Source organism: Syngnathoides biaculeatus, chromosome 6 (genome assembly GCF_019802595.1).
Source record: "Syngnathoides biaculeatus isolate LvHL_M chromosome 6, ASM1980259v1, whole genome shotgun sequence".
In the NCBI taxonomy this organism is placed as follows: Eukaryota; Metazoa; Chordata; class Actinopteri; order Syngnathiformes; family Syngnathidae; genus Syngnathoides; species Syngnathoides biaculeatus.
The window spans coordinates 9,695,562-9,718,589 of NC_084645.1; the positions used below are offsets into that span (position 1 = coordinate 9,695,562).

Sequence of the window (23,028 nt, forward strand, 5' to 3'; positions counted from 1 at the left end):
CTTCCTGACGCAAACCTGGGCTTAGGACCGGCCTACAGATTGCACTGGATTGTGGCTCCACAGGGCTGCATTCTAGCTGTATCTAATTCACTACACTTTAAATGAGTAAGTAGCATGTCAGTTTTAAAGAAATTATATGCATTGTATGGAAGGAAATAAATACAAAAACATCAGAAACTTTGAGATTTATTTACAAATACGTTTTTTAAAATTTAAATTTGCATATAATTGTAAAATTCCAACAAAATGTCCAAGTTCAATGAATTAAGGAAATATTTAGGATAATTTCATAAATGTTAACCACACTATCCATTGCTAGAATCAAGTGTACCAGCTGCTGTTTTCAAGTTGATTAAATATACATAGACTTGAGTATACTTTATTCCAACATGCATCTGTGCACAACCTCCATCTCTACACATCATCATCATCATCATCATCATCATGGTCTAAAATTTAGACTCTAAATGGTTGACAGACCATTACATCTTCGTGGTTGAAATTAATATCAAGGCTTTCTTTGTGCATTGGCAATTAATGAATTCACAAATAACATTTCTAGTACAATACCGATACATATGAAGAAAATATGGTGCTAAATAAGTGTGCAATCCTGAAAACACAGGTAAGATCGATTGTGTTTGAGTGAGACGACTGCCTCATTACAGTTATTGCTGCACTAGAATAGGTTTGAGTACAAAAGCTCTTAGTCCACAATTTGATATTTTCATCTTTAAAAGTAGCATGAAAGTTATGTGCAGGTTGTTTTCTATTGTATGCATATGTTACACAAAATAAATCATTCTGCAAACTATTAGATTTCTTTGAAGTATATTTCTCTTTAGTCAAAATATATCACGTGTCAATTGTTTGTTCTGCATTGATTTTCAGTGGCGCCCAGAGGAGACGTTTGAGGCTCCGCCAGCCATCAAGACTTCCTGCTGCCCAGTCAGATGTTCGCTCCATCGTCATCCTCCTGGGAGTTGTGGAGTCATTGCAAGCAGTCGCTCAATGCAGTTTGTTCTCAAATAACCAAATTCAACACGTAAAAAAAGATGAAAACAGACAGTTTTGACCCCAAAGTCCCAACAGCAGGAAGACTGACAAGCTGACCTCATTCCTTCACGTCACTCTGGCCCTCGTAATGTATCTTGACATCATCCAGTTTTCTAAACTTGTGGAAACCTGCTGTTCTCCATAGGATGATGTAAAACTGGACCTATTCAAACATCTGCTGTACAAAGCATCTTACAAAACATACATTTTTTTATACATCGTTGTAGTATTATTACTGACAAAAGAACGGAAATGGGGGGAAATTAACAGACTTAGAAAAATACAGTGCATTTCCAGTGACATTTCCAACAGATAGAACCAGACTTGTGAATACACTTTATACTCAAGAGAATAATCTTAATTGTGGACAAATCTACTACCAGTAACTACAAATTGGGAGAACATCCCAAGTTACACATACTTTGTTTCCCTCTATGCTGCTCTTTCCTACCTATATTCCACATTCACACACTTTCTTTCACTTCCTTGCTTCTTCCCACTCTCAGGGATACAAAGCATATATTAACTTTTACAGAACCATGTGTATTGAAAATGAGAATAAAAATGAGGGCACGATGTTTTTGTTTTACTTTGCTGTAGGCCCCTGTGTTTATTTATGATTATGCACCTTGTACCATTGCACTGTAAAATCATAGATCGTTTCAACTGTACCTCTTGCCATTCTAACAGGGGGAGGTCATTGTGGTTAGAAAAGCAGAAATGGCAGGTGATTTAGTTTGGAAATGGCAAAGAGATGCCTTGCATCAGCGAGGACAAACACACACCGACACCAATACAAACAAGGAATGTGGCGCTGACAGGAATGAGAAGACAAGCTGAAATATCGACAGTGAAGATGGATTAGCTGGAAAGGCAAAGCTGTATCCTCTATCTTGGCTGAACTGGGTGACCGGTTGGTTGATTTAAAGTTCAACAAGAGGGTGTGCTTGATCAGTACTTTGGCCCTCTAGGGGAGACGTTTAGGACTCAAATTTCTCATCAGGGATGACTGTGTCAAAGGGGTGGTCCCAGAATGCTGTGCTGATTCCAAAACCTGAGGAGGAAAAAACAAAATTATTTAGCTCTGCAAGTACTCTGATCATGTAAAGAATAATAAAAATTATGTTCATTAAACAACGGCACTGTGGATCAGCTGGTAAAGCATTGGCCTCACAGTTCTGAGGACCCGGGTTCAATCTCAGCCCCTCCTGTGTGGAGTTTGCATGTTCTCCCCCTGCCTGCGTGGGTTTTCTCTGGGCACTCCGGGTTCCTCCCACATCCCAAAAACATGCAACATTAATTGGACACTCTAAAGTGCCCCTGGGTGTGATTGTGAGAGTGACTGTTTGTCTCTATGTGCCTTGCGATTGACTGGCAACCAGTTCAGGGTGCACCTGAACCCTGCCCGTTGACAGCTGGGATAGGCTCCAGCACTCCCCGCGACCCTCGTGAAGCTATGCGGCAAAGAAAATGAATGGATGAATCGATATTCATTAAACTTTGGCGTTGGTCGATTATGCAGAGAGAGTTGAGTGACAAGCAAAAGGCATCGTGGGGGACGGTGGTGGAGGCAAACGTTTGACAGCTGAGAGAAAACAAACGTATGAAGGTCTGCACGCATACATCTTAATTCCACTAAAGTTTCTTGTGGCCCATGGTGAAGAAAGATGAATAAACTTGCAAAAATACAAACTTTTCCATTGTCGGTGAAAGACGTGTGTTCAAGGAAAATGCAAAGCATCATGGGTAAAGATTGACATCAAGGTGCTACAGCAATAGCCAATGGGAGAGCAGCTCTACCGTGCCACATAAACCAAGATACAGGATGTTTTCGTTCGGTGGAATTTGGGGAATCCAGCGCCCATCTTTTTGCTTTTGTATCCTGAATTTCCTTCATAACTAGAGACAATATTTTCCAGAGGAGCCGTTTTGTAACTTGAATTTTTTGTTTTAGAGTTTTGTATGTTGAGTTGTTGATTGTATTTAATATTCTGAGCCATTATAAAATTATGTACAATTTTATAGAATTTAAACTGCTTAAATATAGAAAAAGAAAAATAATTAATGATTCAATGAAAATGTATTTAGCACAAAAAATAATAATTGTACCTAAATAAATGTAAACAAATAAAGAGTTCTTAAAGATTAAATGCGAATGTAATTAACTTAAAAGTTAAATACAACTAAACTGTACTTGGGCATTTCCTTTGGATTCCACGAGCCACACTTTTGAAAATCACCATGATTAGAGAATAAATCAAAACGAAAGCAGAGTCTGAAGAACGTCTATTTGTGTGGTCTTCACCTGCTCTCTGGTGCTCAAAGTGGTGTTTGACGTGGTAGGCCTTCAAGCTGTACATGTACGTGCCTTTCTTTGGTGACCCGTAGTGAAGGTAGTAGTGGATCATATCGTACACGACATAGCCACACAGTCCGCCGACAAACGTGGACATGCCGACAATTTCCGGCAACAGGTTATTGAGGACTGTGTAGAACGTTCCAACCACGAAGGAGGCCAACCCGGGTGGAAAGACCAGTCGGGAACCATCAAATGGAGACTGGGGAAAAAATTCATACAAGATGCAGACGCAAGGTCAAAAACCTGTCTAGCCCAATTGGTTTGCCAGCTGAAAACAGAGTAGACGGTACATTTAGAGTTGTGAAAATAAATAGATGATCCAAAGTACAGGATCTCACAAAAGTGAGTACACCCGTCACATTTCTGTACAGATTTCATGATATCTTTTCATGGGACAACACTGAAGAAATGACTCTTTGATTCAATGATATGTGGTCAGTGTACAGCTTATATACCAGTGTAAATTTATTGTTCCCTCAAAATAAAATAAATAAATACAGCCATTAATTTCTAAACCACTGGCAACAAAAGCGATAACACCCCTAAGTGAAAATGCCCAAATTGAGTTCAGTTAGCCATCTTCCCGACCCAGTACCATGACCACGCCTCCATTGCTGAGGCATCCGACCGGAGCTGTGGCCTTTAGGTGGTCGGTGCCTGTCGTGGTGGCAACCTGCGGACACGGTGGACACCAACAGTGAGGGATGCTGTCAAGCTGAAGAAGGAGTCCTATCGGGCATTTTTGGCCTGTGGGACTCCCGAGGCAGCTGATACAGTGAAGAAAATAAGTATTTGAACACCCTGCTATATTGCAAGTTATCCCACTTAGAAATCATGGAGGGGTCTGAAATTTCCACCATAGGTACATGTCCACTGTGAGAGAGATAATCTAAAAAGAAAAATCCAGAAATCACAATCTAGGATTTTTAATGATTTCTTTGTGTGATACATCTGAAAATAAATATTTGAACACCTGAGAAAACCAATGCTAATATTTGGTACAGTAGCCTTTGTTTGCAATTACAGAGGTCAAACGTTTCCTGTAGTTGATCACCAGGTTTGCAGACACTGCAGGAGGGATTTTGGCCCACTCCTCCACACAGATCTTCTCTAGGTCAGACGGGTTTCTGGGCTGTCGCTGAGAAACAGAGAGTTTCAGCTCCCTCCAAAGATTTTCTATTGGGTTTAGGCCAGGGAGAACGACTTCAAGACAGCTTCGAGGAAATTCTGGTCCATCGTCTGGGGTTTCAGGAGGGGGAAGCAGTGCACTGTCAATAATGTGTATAAGGGGGATGGGACACTGCTGATTTCAACTCGGGATGTTGTGAGTCGGTGGAGAAAATACTTTGAAGACCTCCTCAATTCCACCAACACGCCTTCCCATGAGGAAGCTGAGTCTGGGTGCTCTGAGGAGGGCTCTTCTATTTCTAGGGTTGAGGTCACCGAGGTGGTTAAAAAGCTCCTTGGTGGCAGGGCCCCGGGGGTGGATGAGATTTGCCCTGAGTTCCTAAAGGCTCTGCCATGGTCCTACCGGTCCCAGCCCTGGCTGTGCTTGTCCCCTACACACCTGCGTTGATTAGGAGGCTGACACCTGCACCTCATCGCTGATAATTAACCCCATTATATATAGGACCCAGAGGACGGTCTGGCTTTGCCAGATCGTTGGCATCCATGCCTCATTCCCGCACCTCCTTATTCCTGATCCTGAACCCCTATGTACCGACCTCCGCCTGTCCTCCGACCAACCCCATAAGCTTGACGCCCTTGAGACTGCTGCTCTCCCTGAATGGTCTCCAGTGTACTGATCCCTGCTTGCCCACTGGCCTGCCTTCTACGCTTGACATCCTGGTTACCACTGATCCCGTTGACTGTCTGCCTGATCCCCGACCTTGGAATGAATAAACACTTTTCCCAAACTGCCTCTGCGTCTCCGGAGTCCTGGATTTGGGTCCTCTCCCGCTCCGATGGGTCGTGACAGGCTCTAGATGTTGTGGGGCTGTCCTGGTTGACAGGCCTCTGTAACATCACATGGATATCAGGGACAGAGCCTCTGGATTGGCAGACTGAGGTGGTGGTCCCCCTTTTTAAGAAGGGTGACCGGAGGGTGTGTTCCAACTATAGGGGGATCACAATCCTCAGGCTCCCTGGTAAGGTCAATTCAGGGGTACTGTAGAGGAGGGTCTGTTGGGAAGTCGAATCTCAAATTCAGGAGGACCAATGTGGTTTTCATATTGGCCATGGAACAGTGGACCAGCTCGACACCCTTGACAGGATACTTGAGGGTCCATGGGAGTTTGCCCAACTAGTCTACATGCGTTTTGTGGACTTGGAGAAGGCGTTCGACAGTGTCCCTCGGGGAGTCCTGTGGGGGGTTATTCAGGAGTATGGGGTACATGAAGCCCCTGATACAAGCTGTTCGGTCCCTGTATGACCGTTGTCAGAGTTTGGTCCGCATTGCCGGCAATAAGTCGGGCTCTTTTCCGGTGAGCGTTGGACTCTGCCTAGGCCGCCCTTAGTCAACAATTTTGTTCATAACTTTTATGGACAGAATCTCTATGTACAGCCGAGGCGTAGAGTGTGTCTGGTTTGGTGGCCTCAGCATCGCATCTCCGCATTTGCAGATGATGTGGTTCTGTTGGCTTCATTAAGCCGTGATCTCCAGCTCTCACTGGAGCAATTCACAGCTGAGTGTGAAGCGGCTGGGATGAGAATCTGCATTTCTAAATCAGAGACCATGTTCCTCACTCGGAAAAGGGTGATGTGCCCTCTCCGGGTCGGGGATGAGATCCTGCCCTAAGTGGAGAAGTTGAAGTATATCGGGGTCTTGTTCACGAGTGAGGGAAGAATGCAGCGGAAGATCAACGGACGGATCGGTGCAGCGTCTGCAGTGACGCGGACTTTGTATCGGTCCGTTGTAGTAAAGAGGGAGGTAAGTCAAAAGGCGAAGCTCTCAATTTACCAGTCGATCTACGTTCCTACCCTCACCTATGGGCACAAGCTGTGGGTCGTGACCAAAAGAACAAGATCCCAGATACAAGAATATTAAATATTTAAATGTCCCTAGATCCATTTTCTTCCACTCTATCCAGAACCTCATTTTCCTATGAAAAGAAAAATATTCTCGTTTTTAATTTTTAATTTTTTAATTAATTTAATTTCAATGATCAATCTATGAGGTTGGACATAAGAAATTATTAACAGCGACTCAGCTGTATTTTACAGTTCCTCTGGCCAGGTGGTGCGACTCTGCTATGGGATCTTTTTCCACTGAAGCACCTTGGTACAGGTGTGTACTTGCAAGTGAAAAAGAGCTATGGGTGGATGTTGGTGATCGTTTTTTTTTTCTTCTTCTGGTCGAGAATATTCTTATAAACAGACATGCCACCTTTGAATATGTTTGAGAACTGAAGCCGTGATGAAACTCTACTGGGTATATATAAAGGTATATAGCTCTATAAAAATTATTTATTTCATTTCATTTTGTATGCTTAATGAGTCTATCTTTCTGTCTGCATTTCGTTGACGTTGAACTTCATCATGGCATATTTTCTTTAAAAGTATCCTTTTCATAGTAATTGCTCTATCCTGATATTGCTCCCATTGGCAAAATATTGTGCACATTTTGTTTGGCCCAGCACGGTGGAACTGGTTGGAGCATTGGCCTCACAGTTCTGAGCACCAGGGTTTAAATTCCAGCCCCCCCTGTGTGGAGTTTGCAAGTTCTCCCCATGCCTGCTTGGGTTTTCTCCGGGCGCTCTGGTTTCCTTCCACATCCCAAAAACATGCATTTATTTCACATTCTAATTTGCCTGTAGGTGTGATTGTGAGTGTAAATGGTTGCGATTGGCTGACAACCAGTTCAGGGTGTACTCTGCTTCCTGCCCAATGACAGTTGGGAAAGGCTCCAGGACTACCCGCGACCCTTATGAGGATAACCGGTTCAGGAACTGGATTATATGGATTTTGTTTGGGAAGTTACTGTATTCCAAGTCCTTGTTACACCATAAATATTCATTAGGAAAGGAGAAAGAGCACTACTGAAAGCATTACAGATAATGAACATGATTCCCATCATATAATTAACTATTACTACCAAAATATCATGTGAGATTCCAATGCCTCAGTTTGTTTGTACCTTGTGATGCTGTCCATGCAGAAGAAAGTGTATCGTGATGAGGTAGTAGTTATGAGCTGGTGGTTTCATGTGAAAGACAAAGCGATGGATGCAGTACTCGATGAAAGACCACAAGAACCAGCCCATCATGAAGAACAGCGGGAAAGTGTACTTATGGACCATGAAAGAGAAATCTGTGGGCACCCACACACAATATAAAAACAATGAACCTATATAGTATGAGATATGACAGCATCTCAATATTTCACAATCCATATTGGTTTGGAAGGGTGAATCTGTGCTTGTCTTACCTGAGGTGATGGCTATTCTCGTAGTGCCCTTTGCCAGGGTAGTGTAGCAAGACCAACTAAGATAACACACAAGAGGAAGCCACACCACTGGCACCCAGTACCTGTTACAACAGAAAAGTGTCACGTTGTCAGATAAATTTTAATAATAATAATTAATAATTCCTGTTCTCTGAAAAAAAACTGGAAGTCAACTTCAGACAGTGGGCCTCATTCACTAAGTGTGTGTACGATTTCAAGGCCAGTCCTCAGAACTGTGAGGCATATGTGCTAACCAGCCGGGTGCTGTGATAAAATATGCTATTGTGAACAAATTTATGTAGTAAAAGAGAAATAAATATATTTATAAGCTCTATAAAATCACGCTCCAGGCTTGATATGCTCTGAGAAGCCATTCATTTTCAACTGCTCATCCTATTCAGGGTCACAGATGACCTGGAGCCAAATTTAGCTGACTTTGGGGCGAAAAGTATGGTACTGTACATCCTGGACTGGTCACCAGTCAATTATAGAGCTCATACAAACAAACATTCATCCTCACATTCACACCTGTGGGCAATTTAAAGTCTTGGAAAAACATTGCATGGAAGTTTTTTAGGTTATTGTTTTTTTTTTTCTTATCTGTGAGGAAACCAGTGAATCTAGAGACGATCCACACAAGCACAGGGGAGAGCAGATTCAAACCCCTGCCTGAGGTCCCGCAATGTGGAGTTTGGAAAGCACATACAATGCTGTACATCAAACAGCAAGTCATTCTTATTACAAAAGAACTATTCTAAAATGGGAGCAGGAAGTCTTACCAGGAAGTCTTGGTGCTAGCCTCAAGGAAAGGATTTCCAAACAGTCTGATGGGTCTGTCGACTGGCTGATGAACCCAGGCGTCATATTTCTCTCCCAAGTGGCCAACCTGCCACGCGAGTGGTTTCCTCCAGTCAACCAAATCCTGACGGGACCAGACCATAGCGAGAGGGCGTTACTTTTCTTTGCCACCAGCAGATGGGACCAAAACATTAGAAATAGTTGCAAGATCAGACAGTCGGGAAAGTGTGGGCTGAGAAGTAAGTTCCAAGAATTAGTTTTCTTTATGATTTTTTCTTCCAGATTCGTATTCAACCGGCAGTCACACTGGGACACAGCAGAGAGGGAAGACAACATTACGCTAAATGTCACGTGGAAGCTTTACGACGGCAACAGCAATGTTTCAGGGTGGCGGATTCATTATGAACAAGTGTACACAAAAGCCATGACTGGGCAGAAAATGACGTGCAAGCTGATTTGAAGTTCTAAGGGACTCTGGTTCAATGACAAAATAAATGTCCAGGAGAAAAACCAACTCGGCAACGGGGTGTAGATACGATAGTTATCATATAATTACAAGGTTTGAAACATAAAAAATAAACAATTCGACACAAAGATGAGAATTAGTTTGCTCCAGTGTTAACAGACTGTTTGAATGTGTAAATTTCTATATTCAATGTCAAAAAATGGTGAATTACTGTGCAGTGTTAACATGTGAGAGAGGCAAAATCTCATTTCAGTTAACCGGCAGCAATTTGCAATCCGGGCGAGATGATTTGTCAAGGAAGGGGCAGAGATTGTGGCTTTTACAGATCAGGAGAGCTGTTTTCACTGCAGCCATAGTGTTTGTTCTAATTTTGATGTTAAGCTTTAACATTAGCTACCAGTGTTATTAAACTTGCTACAAACTGTACCAACAGTGCAGTATTCATCGCCATTTTTACTGTTTACATTTTAGTTCAGTACTCTTCAACATATATTTATCAAATAATATCTTACATGGGATATTCGTCTTTTGTTGCCATGGTACTATATTAAACTGACCTGCACATTCAGTTACTATAGCCTGCACCTTTGGAATACTTGCTGGAGGCCATTAGGACTGCAGGACTCAAGGCTCCTGCTTGGTTTAGGATTTAACTGATTTCTTAATCATTTATTTATTATTTGGGGGCGCCACAGTGGATAACTGGTTAGCACGTCAAACTCACAATTCTGAGGACCTGGGTTCAAATCTGGCTTAGCCTGAGGGGAGTTTGCATGTTCTACCCATGGCTGTGTGGGTTTTCTCAGAGTACTCCGGTTTCCTCCCATATCCCCCAAAAATGCATGCTTAATTGAAGACTGCCTGAAGGTATGAATGTGAGGGTAATTGGTTGTTTGTTTGTACGTGTGCTTTGCAACTGGCTGGCAACCACTTCTGGGTGTACCCTGCCTCCCGCCCACGGTTCATTATTTATTTGAAACCCGGTCCTCAGAACTGTGAGGCCAACGCTACATAAAGTGGCACATTGGAGCAGCAGTAAAGCGTTGGATGTTCATTGTAGAGGTCGGGTATAGTAGCCAAACTGTACTCAAGTAAGAGTAATGTTATTTGACAATAATGTGACTCAAATAAAAGTAAGTAGTTGTCTTCCACCTTGAGTAAGAGTAATAAAAAGTACACAGTGAAATAATTGCTTGAGTAATGAATAAATAATCACCTGATTTGTTTTAGCATGAACATTTTGTCCCGACAATAAAAAAAATAAATAAATAAAAAATGGAACGTTATTGTGCAAATGCTTATGTTGTTGATTGTATGTGTATTCACAGTCAAAACTTCAACAACATTTTTAATTTACTGCATGGCTAGGATAGGATCCAGCACTCCTGCAACCCGTGAGGATAAGCGGGTCAGAAAATGAATGAATGAATGGATGGTGTTTTCTAAAGTTATATGTGACATGAAACATTCACAATTGGGCAGAAAGTTCCAGATAAATACTACAAAGCAAGTGCAGACTCAGAATCAACTTTATTCGCTAAGTGTGTTGAAAGCATACAAGGAATTTAGTGTGAAGTCGTTGGAGCCACTCAATTGCAAAATATTGTAAATAGAGACAACAGACAGTCAATTGTGACATAAAGACATTGCAGTAACAGTCACGGAGCACTAAAGGTTGCTAGTAATCTCACAAAGGTGGAAGTCTTTTTATTGAGACATTTCTGCAAAGGATGTACAGTCCTCTAGCATTTTATAGCAATTTATGTGCCTAATACTGCAATTTTCCAGTACAATGACCATTGTGCAAAGGGCGTCAAAAATTCAAGAGATGTATGTATCTTTAAGTGACTCATTGTGCAGTAATCTGGGATGTCGATTGCGCAAGTGTTTCAGATATTCGTCAATTCAAGTGGAGCAGATGTGACTCAGGTCCGAGATGCCTGTATTGGTCAGCAACAGATGGTGCAACATGGTGAGACAACTTCAGTTAGTGGATGAGTAATGTAGGATCCCCTTCTTTTCTTTTCGGCTTGTCTCGTTATGGGTTGCCACAACGTGTCAACTTTTTCCATCGAAGCCTATTTCGTCCATCTTCCTCTCGAACACCCGTAGTCCTCATGTCCTCCCTCACAACATCCGTCAATCTTTTCTTTGGTCTTCCTCTCGCTTTTTGCCTGGCAGCTCCATCGTCACCACCCTCTGCCAATATACTCACTCCAAACCATCTAAGTCTGCTCTCTCTAACCTTGTCTCCAAAACATCTAACGTTGGCTGTCGCTCTAATGAGCTAATTTCTGATACTATTCAAGCTCTTCACTCCAAGCGAGAACCTCTGCATCATCATTTCTGCTACCTCCAGCTCTCCTTCCTTTTGTTTCTTCAGTGCCACTGTCTCTAATCCGTACATCATGGCCAGCCTCATCACTGTTTTATAAACTTTGCCCTTCATCCTAGCGGAGACTCTTCTGTCACATAGAACACAAGACACCTTGCGCCAACTGTTCCATCCCACTTGGACCCGTTTATTCACTTTCTTGCCACACTCTCCACTGCTCTGTATTGTTGACGCCAAGTATTTGAAGCCGTCCACCTTCGCTATCTCTTCTCCCTGGAGCTTCACACTTCCTCCTCCGCCCCTCACATTCATACACATATATTCTGCTCTACTTCAGCTAATCTTCACTCCACTCCTTTTCAGTGCGTGCCTCCATCTTTCATCCTCCGCCTGCACCCTGCTTTCACTGCAGATTACAATATCATCTGCGAACATCATAGACCAAGAGGATTCCAGTCTCACCTCATCTGTCAGCCTATCCATTACTACCGCAAACAGGAAGGGGATCAGCGTGGATCACTGTTGCAGTCCCACCTCCACCTTAATTTCTTCTGACACACCTACAGCAAATCTCACTGCTGTTCTGCTGCCCTTATACATGTCCTGTACTATTCTAACATATTTCTCTGCCACGCCAGACTTGTGCATGCAGTACCACAGTTCCTCTCTCGGTACTCTGTCTTAGGCTTTCTCTAGGTCTACAAAGACACAATGTAGCTCCTTCTGAGCTTCTCTGTACTTTTCCATTAGCATCCTCAAGGCATATAATGCATCTGTGGTACTCTTTCTAGACATGAAACCAAACTGTTTCTCGCAGATACTTACTTCTGTTCCGAGTCTAGCCTCCACCACTCTTTCCCATAAATTCATTGTGTGGCTCACGATCTTTATTCCTCTATAGTTTCCACAGCTCTGAACATCGCCTTTGTTCTTAAAAATGGGGACTAGCACACTTTTCCTCTGTTCTTTTGGCATCTTCTCTCCTGCTAGTATTCTCTTCTATAAGTTGGTCAAAAACGCCACAGGCACACTCTGAGTACCTTGGCAGTAGTATTCCAGTCTTCCGGGAGCTCTTCCTGTCCATCTAGAGTCTGTCCCACCTCTTTCCGAAAGGCCACACAACATTCTTCCTTTCTCAACTTCCACCACCTTTATTCGCTTTATGCTGTCGAGCTACATTCTCCCCCACCACTACCTTACAGTCAGTAACCTCCTTCAAATTACATCGTCTGCACAAAATATAATCCACCTGCGTGGTTCTTCCTCCGCTCTTGTAGGTCACTCTATGTTCCTGTCTCTTCTGGAAATAAGTGTTCACCACTGCCAATTCCGTCCTTTTTGCAAAATTCACCACCATCTGACCCGCAAAGTTCCTTTGCTGAATGCCGTACTAATCATCACTTTTTCATGGCCCCTGTTTCCTTCGCCAACATGTTCATTGAAATCTGCACCAATCACAACTCTCTCGCTATCTGGGATGGTCAGGACTACTATGTCTAGATTCTTCCAGAATTTCTGCGGGGCACAGCTGCTAATCACATTATACGCAATACCCTTAATTTCAAATTTCAGCCTCATCACTTGATCTGATACTCTTTTCACCTCCAAGACATTCTTATCTAGCTCTTCCTTTAAAATAACCCCTACTCCATTTCTCTTCCCATCTACTCCATGGTAAAATAATTTAAACCCTGCTCCTAACCTTCTCGCCTTACTCCCTTTCCACTTCCTCTCTTGTATGCACAATACATCAACCTTTCTCCTAATCATCATGTCAACTAACTCCTGAGCTTTTCCTGTCATAGTCCCAACATTTAAAGTCCCTCCACACAGTTGTAGGGTGTGTGTATGCCTCTTCTTCTGCCGACTAAAATGCTTTCCTCCTCTTTTTTGTCTTCGACCTACATTATCTGAATTTCTACCTAAGCCTTGCAAATTAACAGTGCTGGGTGCGGGCGTAGTTAGCCCAGGCCATGACCTTTCCATTGTGGAATTCGTTTGATGAATGCCCAAATACGTTTGCCACAGTTTTACGCCGGATGCCCTTCCTGCCGCAACCCTCTGCAATTTTCCGGGCTTGGGACCGGCCTACAGGACGCACAGGAATTGTGCCCCCCTTCGGGCTTCAGATAGAGAAAACAAGCAATTAAATAAAAAATGTCAGCACATAAGGTTCACAAATCAAATAAGGATATGAGAATTATATGATATATAATAATAAAAGGCCCAACAAATTTCAACCACAACATTTTACAAAGAGCCAAAATGGAAGTGCTCATGGACGGACATTTTCATTTAATGAGGGAGTTGAGTCCTCTGTTCATGCTGACTGCTGGCATCTCACCAAAGGGGGGCAATGATAAGAAAACAGTGTTAGTGCTACTGAATGCAATAAACGCAAGATTGCACACCCAGACAGCTTGTTTACTGCATGGTAAGATAAGGTGAGTACCTTGCCTTGATCAATGATCCTAACTAGATCGTAGCCTGCCAGAACATGACAACAACGTTACACTCCCTGTAGTCTACCTTTTTCAACATGAATATAGCACAAATAGCACAAAAAAAAAAGATGAGGCCAACCTACAATTCACAGAATGAAAATAAAATTCAGGTTATGCAAGCTGTTGCGAAATATTCAGGCCCAATGACCTGCCAAACTGGTTTTCTTTACATCATAGTGGAAATGAGTGTTGTACATAGTGGAACAACTTTTGTTTTTTTAAGTTAATGCAGGATGTTTATTTACTTTTTGGCAAGGTTTAGGTTTCCAAAGGTTATGTGGTTCCATTCATTTTACTGTCACACCAATTGAGCATAAGTGTCATATGCTGTACATGTACTACATAAAGTATTCCACAAAGATCTGCATTTGAATATCAAGGCAAGAAATTATCCCAAACAACAAGAACACTTAACAGAATTTTGGTGAATTTCAAATGATTCTCTTTAAAATGAATCAGTTTCAGATTTAATAATTTATTTAAGAGGGTGGGGGTCAGAGGCAGGATTCCAAGGGAGCATTGCCCTCTTCTGCTCAGCACTAACGTCATTATGCTCCTAACTATTTCAGCCACGACTGGTAAATATTTATCCTGAATGACAGAAATGCCAGCTGTATGCATTGATTCATAAGAATAAATATTATGCTGGTTTTCATGTCTAATATTGACAGGAGCAGAAAACAAAAAGACTTGTATCGCGTTGAAAAGTATGACACATATCAGTGAAATATTATAATAATAACTAGACATTATTTTGAAAAGAGAATAAGCCCTCCCTATTATTCTTATGATATTGACAGTCCTACTGATTCTACTTTAGTTCTCCAAGAGTTGATGAAACAATGATATTGCTTACACAAGCTAATGTACATGTAAAACAACATTCTGATGAATGTTTATTAGAAGTGCCCCTGTGCACAAACCCAACTAATATTGTAACTGTTTTGCAAAGCAGAATAAAAACGGGAAGCCACATTTTTTCCAGTTTTAATCCTTTTCGTAGTTTTGGTTGGCCTTAATGCATTTGGATAAAACCAAATTGGCTGTTTCCAGTTCCTGTGCTGCAGACCTTAAAGAATTTTAATAACGTGTTCATCCATTCCATAATCTTTCCATAATTTATTTGTGCGTAACCCCTGTGAATAATGGGGGAACACTGTAGACACACACACACACAAAATGTTCCCCTTAAATTAAACTATGTCTGGTATTAAGGGGCGACGTTGGCCTCACAGTTCTGAGGACCAGGGTTCAAATCCCAGCCTTCCCTGCATGGAAATTGCATGTTCTCCCCCTGCCTGCGTGGGGTTTCTCCAGGCACTCCAGTTTCCTCCCACATTCTAAAAATATCATTCATTGGAGACCCTAAATTGCCCCTACGTGTGATTGTGAGTGCATGCGACTGTTATCTGTCTCCATGTGCCCTGCGATTGGTTGACAACCAATTCAGGGTGTGCCCTGCCTTCTGGCTGGGATTGGCTCTAGCACTCCAGTGAGCCTCGTGAGGATAAGCGTCTCAGAACATGCTGAGTATGTCGATTCACCTTGTGAATTTGCACTCCCAACCCAACAAAATAGAGAAGGTTCATCTTCTCAGTATAAAGCCTTTGGATGTTCTGCCAGCCTGTGGTTCAGGGAGACGTCTTTGTGAACGCATGCCTGATGGTGCTGTAATGCTTCCAGGCTTCCAACTACACCGCGCAGACATGTTATGACTTATCATGGAAAGCAAAAAGCAGTGGGATATGCTTTTATCAACGACAAATGGTGTACAGACGTCACAGAGCTCAACGCACACTGAAGCCTGGACTTGGAGTCGTTATTTTTTAACTGTAAGTCATTCTACTCACCGCATGAGGTTGCATCTTTGACACTAGTGGGTGTTTGTTTACTTTCCTCCTCATGTAAGCCGCACTGCTAACACTCACTAAGAAAGTAAACGAAATTGAAGAAAACACCCATATTCACGCCTCTTTTTTTTTGGGGGGGGGGGGGGGCATTAACAGACTTAAACTCAACCACAAACTCCTTAAAGGGCTACTGTCATGAAATGCATGATGTTTAGTATGTTATTAATGAAAAAACGTCAGCCAATATGGGCCCATGTGTTTTTTCACCACAAGACACGATTTTGACGTATACAGCTTTTGGAACTCCCGCCATGAAAATCCTCTCGAGGGATTTGTTTTCAAGAAGAAGCAGGAAGTGACGTAAAGGCAGCGGTGCCTCCAAGTGGACTCATTTGTTTCCATTAGTTTTACCTCCGGGAAGGTAGCTCGTTGTTCCTTGTTAGCCAAAATGCCGGCTCATTGCATTGCTGGACATTGCTTGAACACTCGGGAGAATGGCTTTACCCTTCATAACTTTGCAAGAGACCCGGTTCGTTGTGAAAAATGGATTGCACGGGTGCAGAGGACGAGAGCTTCGTGGGCTCCGAACAACAGGTAGGTGTGTATACAGCTACTAAAAAAAATAATAGTTTGGCGCGGACCACTTAATCGGTCTCTCATAACATAACAAAAGATCCGTGTATGAAATATGTCAATGTGCGTGTTGGATGGCGTCGGGCTGCTGCGCGGACGGCGGCTAATCTGAAGAACCCAGCCAAGAATGCCTCACTCAGCCACGTGCGCGCAGTAATGCGCCGCGGCTCGACTGTGTTGCACATCACGTACTGTGGCGTCTGTGGACAACCCCCTAAAGCAGCACGGCTCGACTCTGTCATAAGCCTCCGTCATGGAGTACTGCGGCGGCTATGAACATCCCCTATAAAAGCAGCACGACTGGGCTCCATTATATACCACCACGGCGCTGAAAATCAGCCACACCAGCTGAGGCGCAGCGTTCAGCGGTCACGACTTCTGTGAAGGCTGCGCGTCGGGCTTTGTGGATGGGGGGCGGCTCTGAAGAACCCAGCCGAGAATGCCTCACTCAGCTGCGTGCGCACAGTAAAGCGCCCCAGCTCGACTGTGTTGCTCATCGCATACTGCGGGGTCCGTGAACAACCCCCTAAAGCAGCACGGCTCGGCTCCGTCATAAGCCACACCGGCCGGCTGTGATGAGTCGCAATGGCTCATCTCCGCCGCGAAAGTGGATCGGACAGGGATGCAGTTTGGCCGTGATCGCATATCATCAGAATATGGCTTGAAACAATAGTGTAATACTGCCCCGAGGGCTCGAAACAATAGTGTAATATTGCCCCGGTAACTTCACTCGGTTGTGTGGTGTTCTCCTTTTCGGAAAGAGCTTCCGTGTCAGAAGGGGCGGGTTTGTCTCCCATAGTTAGGGTGCACGGCGGGTTTTCATTGGCGAATGTCCGGGTCAAGGACGGAGGATACAGCCAATATGGCGACTACTTGGATATCGCAGAATGACACTTCTGCAAATTTGCGCATAGATGACGCGCTCTCCGCTCACATTTATTTTTTCATATATAAATTGAATTGAATAATGTTATATGTATTTTTCATTACAATATCTATTTTATAATGTTTATAGGGATGACACTTGGGCTTTAAACAACATCGCCACATTGACTGTCCTAACAGGGGAGATAAGATTTGACCATTACTGCACGACAGTAAATTCCCCGTTCAGCCCTCGGCTCCTCTGTTCACTGCTTAATTAACTTAATGTCTACAGTAGATACTGGAAAGAATTTAAATGCACAAAGCCTACGGTGAAAACAGAGAAAAAGTGGGCCAATGAAGCAAAGATACAACTTCAAAGCAGTTTAGACTGCACAGATTGTGATGTCTGAAACTTCAACTGGCAGCCTGGATGAATATACCGTATCGACACAGTTTCTGTGAGGAAGTCTGTGTACAAAGTAATTTCAAACGTTCAATAATAACGGGCCATACATAGTTCACTGCCAAACTTCAGTAACTTTGTCAGGCTAAAATGAACGCCAATCAAAATGGGGATAGAGCCATGTACCCAGCTGACAAAAAAAAAAAAAGAAATTACATCACGAAGATATATTATCCACTAAAACTAGAAAAACAGTTCACCGATTCCAACTCAAAATCTGTCTGGCGTGAATTACAATTGATTATTTACAATTCCCAATTATTAATTACAAATTTTGCCTCCCCTACCAAGTGGACAACAATAGTGGGCAAGCCAATGACCTGAATAACTTTTACTGCAGATTTGAAAAGGACACTTTCACTCCACCCACCCAAGAATTCGCACCACTGACCACTTCAACATCTTTGACTATTCTGTTTACCAACCATGAACAGGAAGTTAAACGCATCTTCAAACAACAAAGGATTAATAAAGCGGGCTCATGCAATTGTGTGAGGTACAAACCTGCTTCAAATGCTCCACCTTCATCCCGGTCCTCAAGAAATTGGGTCTAAATTACTAAAGACAATGTTAACTTGACATCTGTGGTCATCAAGTCCTTTGAATGCCTCGTGCTGGACCACCTCAAGAGTGTCACAGGTCCCCAGCTGGACACTCTGCAGTTTGGCTACTGATCTAACAGATCTGCGGATGATGGCGTCAACATGGGTCTGCCTCATATTTGAACAGCTCGACAGTGCGGGAACATATCTGAGGATCCTGTTCGTGGACTTCACCTCTGCTTTAAACACCATCATCCCTAAACTCGTCTCCTCCAAGCTTCTCCAGCTCAGCATCTTGCTTGCCATCTGCCAATGAATCTACAACTTCCTCACATGCAGAACACAGCAGGTGAGGGTGGGGTACACCACCTCATCCACACTTACCATCAGCACCGGGGCACCCCAAGGTTGTTTCCTCTCCCCACTGCTTTTCTGCCGCTACACAAACGAGTGCACCTCAACGCACTTGGATGTCAAATTCCTGAAGTTCGCAGATGACACCACGGTCATTGCGCTCATCAAAGATGGCTACGAGTCTGCATATCGACAGGAACTGGAGAGGCGTGAGCTTTGTTGTGGCTAAAACAACCTGCAGCTAAATGCATTTAAGACTGTAGAGATGATTGTGGACTTCAGGGGGCATCCTTCTCCACAGCTGCCCCTCATGCTGTCCAACTGTCTTGTGTCAAATGTCAAGACCTCAGAGTTCCTGGGAATTACAGTCTCACGGGACGTGACGTGGAAGACAAACATGAGCTTCATCTTCAAAAAAAGCCCAGCAAAGGATGTACTTGCTCTGCCTTCTAAGGCAGCACGGCCTGCCACAAGGTCTCCTTAGACAATTCTACACAGTGGTCATCAAATTAGTCCTGTGTACATCCACCACAGTCTGGTCTGGGGCTGCCCAAAAAAAGGAAAAACTCCAACTGTAACAGCCAATCAAAACTGCGGAACGGATTGTCAACACCACCCATAAGGATTGCCAGGCCACCCAAACAAGGACAAGAGCAGGCAACATCCTATTGGACCCTCCACATCCTGGCCACCAGCTCTTCCAGCGCTTTCCCTCGGGTAGGTGCCACTGAACAATGCAAATCAAACCTATCAGGCATTTCAACAGTATCTTCCCTCTCGAAATTGAATTCTTGAACAGCTACAACACTTCCACTAAAACATACTGCCAATTTTCTGCCTCGGGAATGTTGTCAAATCCTGCTGTGCCAATTAGTATTATAAGCGATAAGACTATCACGCGACTACTCACTTTAAACTCCATATAATGCTTGAAGTCTTGACACCCTTTGCTCAATGGTAATTGCACTGGACTATCGCTATAATTGGCATTCTAACTGCTCTGAATGTTAGAAGACTCTGCGTCCTTTGCACAACTGTGAGTTTAAAAAAAAAAAAATCCCTGTCAATTGACTGTCTGCTGTCGTGCTCAACACATGTTGTACCAGCGTGGCTCCATTTACCGGAGACAAATTCCTTGTGTGCTGTTTACATACTTGGCCAATAAAGCCGATTCTGACGAGTGACCATTCCCCCAAGCTCAGAACAATAAAGGACCAGACCACACATTCTACTGCAGATTTGAAAAGGACACTTTAACACCCCCCCACTCACCCAGCCGCACCACGGATCACTATCACACCTCTTGACTCCCCCTCCGGTGTTGACCAGGATGTATAAACAGGATGGGAGACAAATCTTCAAACAACAAAATATCAACAAAGCACGAGGCCCAGATCTTGTGTCCTCATGCTTCCTACAAGTCTGTGTGGACCAGTTTGCTCCAGTCTTCACACAGATCTTCACCAGATCTCTAGACGGTTCAATGTACCATTCTGTTTCAAATACAACACCATCAGCATTCCAAAAATCCTACGATCTCAGGTCTGAATGAACAGGCCTGCTGCCCGGACATCTGTGGTCATGAAGTCCTATAAACCCCTACTGTACCATCTCATCAAAGGGCCTCTGCTGGCCCCTGCAGTTCGGCTGCCGAGTAAACAGGTTTATGGATGATGCAGTCAACATTGGTCTGTACTTCATCCGAGAACACCTCGAGTGAACGGTGACCTACGCGTGGAACATGTTCATGGACTTCAGTTCTGCATTAAAAACATCATCCCTAAACTCCTCTCCTCCAAGCTTCTCCAACTCAGCATCTCGCCTGCCATCTGCCAGTGAATCTACAACTTCCGAACATGCAGAACACAGCAGCTGAGGCTGGGGAACACCACATCATCCAGACCCACCACCAGCACCGGGCGCCTCAAGGATGTGTCCTCTTTCCACTGCTCTTCACTCTCTACGCGAACAACTGTACCTCAACATACATGACACCACAGTCATCGGCCTCATCAAAGACAGTGACGATTCTGCGTACTGACAAGAAGTGGAACAACCGGAGCTATGGTGTAGCCGACACAGCCTGGAGTTGAATGTGTTCAAGTCCATAAAGATGATCGTAGACTTCAGGAGGCATCCTTCGTCACACCGGCTGCTAACCCTGTTGAACTGCCCTGTGTCAACCATTGAGACCTTCAAATTCCTAGGAATTAGTCTTCCAGAACAGGAAGTGGAAGACCAACATCAAAAAAGGTCCAACATAATATTTACTTGATGCGGCTTCTGAGAAAGCACGACCTGCCAGAGGAGCTGTTGAGGCAGCTCTACACAGCAGTAATTGAATCAATCCTGTGTTCATCCATCACAATCTGGTTTGGTGTTGTCACAAAAAGGCATAACCACGACTGCAACAGACAATCAAAACTGCTTAAAAAAATGTTAATACCCACTGTCCACCCTTGAGGACTTGCACGCGACCAAGAGTTAAGACAAGACCATGCAAAATCTTCTTGGACTCATCACATCCAGCTCACTACCTCTTCCAGCTCTTTCCCTCAGGTAGGGGTTATTGAACAATTTGAACAATGCAAACCAGAACCAGCAGACATTTCAACAGTGTTTTCATTCTTGCCATTAACTTATCAAACAGTTAACTTATAATTCCATTGTCACATGCTGACAACTTTGCCTTGAGATAGTAGTCACATCTTTGTCGGGCCAATTGTACTTTATTTGTTCACTCAGTTTAGTAGTTGCACCACTCTGCACTACTTGCATAGCTGGTGTTGACCAACACTGGTCACTCATGTGCTTGAGAAGTATCTGCACTATCTGCATAATTAACATTGATCCAGATTATCGTTGTTGTAGTCACTTTGAGGCGGCACAGTCGGGCAGCTGGTAAAGAGTTGACCTCACATTTCTGAAGACCCGGGTTCGATCCCGGCCCTGCCTGTGTGGAGTTTGCATGTTCTCCCCGTGGCTGCGTGGGTTTCCTCCGGGCACTCCGGTTTTCTCCCACATCACAAAAGCATGCAACATTAATTGGACACTCTAAATTGACCCTAGGTGTGATTTTGAGTGCGGCTGTTTGTCTCTATATGCCCTACGATTGGCTGGCAACCAGTTCAGGGTGTACCTCGCCTCCTGCCCGTTGACAGCTGGGATAGGCTCCAGCACGTGACCCTTGTGAGGATAAGCAGAAAAGAAAATGGATGGATAGTCCCTTTGAACTTTATAATGTCTTGAAACCTGTGCACCATTTGCACGTTTGTCAAAAAATATTGTATCAGCATATCCACATTACTGGTGAACTATAAGAAAGTCCCCAAATGTTTCATTGTCAATTCAATTGTCTCCTAAGTATTAATGGTCAATTGTCTGTTGCCATTCTAGAGCGGGTCCAACTACCAGTGATACATTCCTTTTGACACACTTGGCAAATAAAGATGATTTTGATTCTGATGGACTATCTACCAATGATATATTGCAAAACCAGAATTCAAAATTCAATTGTCTTCCGCTATATGGCAGATTTTGTTTATTTTTGTTCATAAAATGTGCATTGGGTTAATAAAGGCTGAGAAACACTGAGGTAAAGAGTCACTTTCCCGAAGACCAAGAGAGTTAAAAAAAAAAAAAAACTGTTACAGAAAAAGGCAAGGTGAATGAACTGACAATCATTTACCCTTTGTCTGGTCAGTCACTGGCTACTCTGTACAACTTCATGCCACCGTATTAGTTATTATAAAAACACATAGTGATGTAATATAGTTACAGGTTATGGTAGTATACATGCTACCACAGTAAACTATTACTATTGTGTTCTGATCGCTATTACTCCAGTGGTACCTCTCCTTACAAAATTAATCTGTTTCAGAATTTCTTTTGTAATGTGAAAAAATGAGCATTTAAAGTACATAATGGGCAACATGGTGGAGGAGCTGTAAAGCATTCGCCTCACAGTTCTGAGGACCCGGGTTCAATCCCATTCCCGCTTGTATGGAGTTTGCATATTCTCCCCATGCTTGTGTGAGTTTACTCCGGGCACTCTGGTTTCCTCCCACATCCCAAAAACATGCAACATTAATTGGACCTTGGTGTGATTGTGAGTGTGGCTGTTTGGGATTGGCTGGCAACCAATTCAGGGTGTACCCCGCCTCCTGCCCGTTGACAGCTCTGATAGGCTCCAGATTGACGTCCCTCCTAGCCAAAGGGATGCCGGGAAGATGCTACCGCAATAGCCAATGGAAGAGGAGCTCTATCGCAGCACACAAAACCAAGATACAGGATGTTTACGTTTGGTGGAATCCACCGCCTATCTTTTTTCCTTTTGTCGCCTGAATTTTTCTTCCTAA

The 23,028-nt window shown here is 43.5% G+C and overlaps 1 protein-coding gene across 1 annotated transcript in view; it reads right to left on the minus strand.

Annotated features, from left to right (window-relative positions):
* Nucleotides 1-254: 254 nt before the first annotated feature.
* Nucleotides 255-23,028, minus strand: part of fa2h (fatty acid 2-hydroxylase) — a 62,880-nt gene continuing 40,106 nt past the window's right edge. The window contains exons 3-7 of the mRNA XM_061823608.1: nucleotides 8,638-8,780; nucleotides 7,841-7,941; nucleotides 7,551-7,723; nucleotides 3,362-3,614; nucleotides 255-2,110 (exon numbers count right to left, since the gene is read on the minus strand). Coding sequence (XP_061679592.1) covers nucleotides 2,037-2,110; nucleotides 3,362-3,614; nucleotides 7,551-7,723; nucleotides 7,841-7,941; nucleotides 8,638-8,780 — 744 coding nt within the window. The 3' untranslated portion in view covers nucleotides 255-2,036. The remainder of the gene's footprint in view (nucleotides 2,111-3,361; nucleotides 3,615-7,550; nucleotides 7,724-7,840; nucleotides 7,942-8,637; nucleotides 8,781-23,028) is intronic.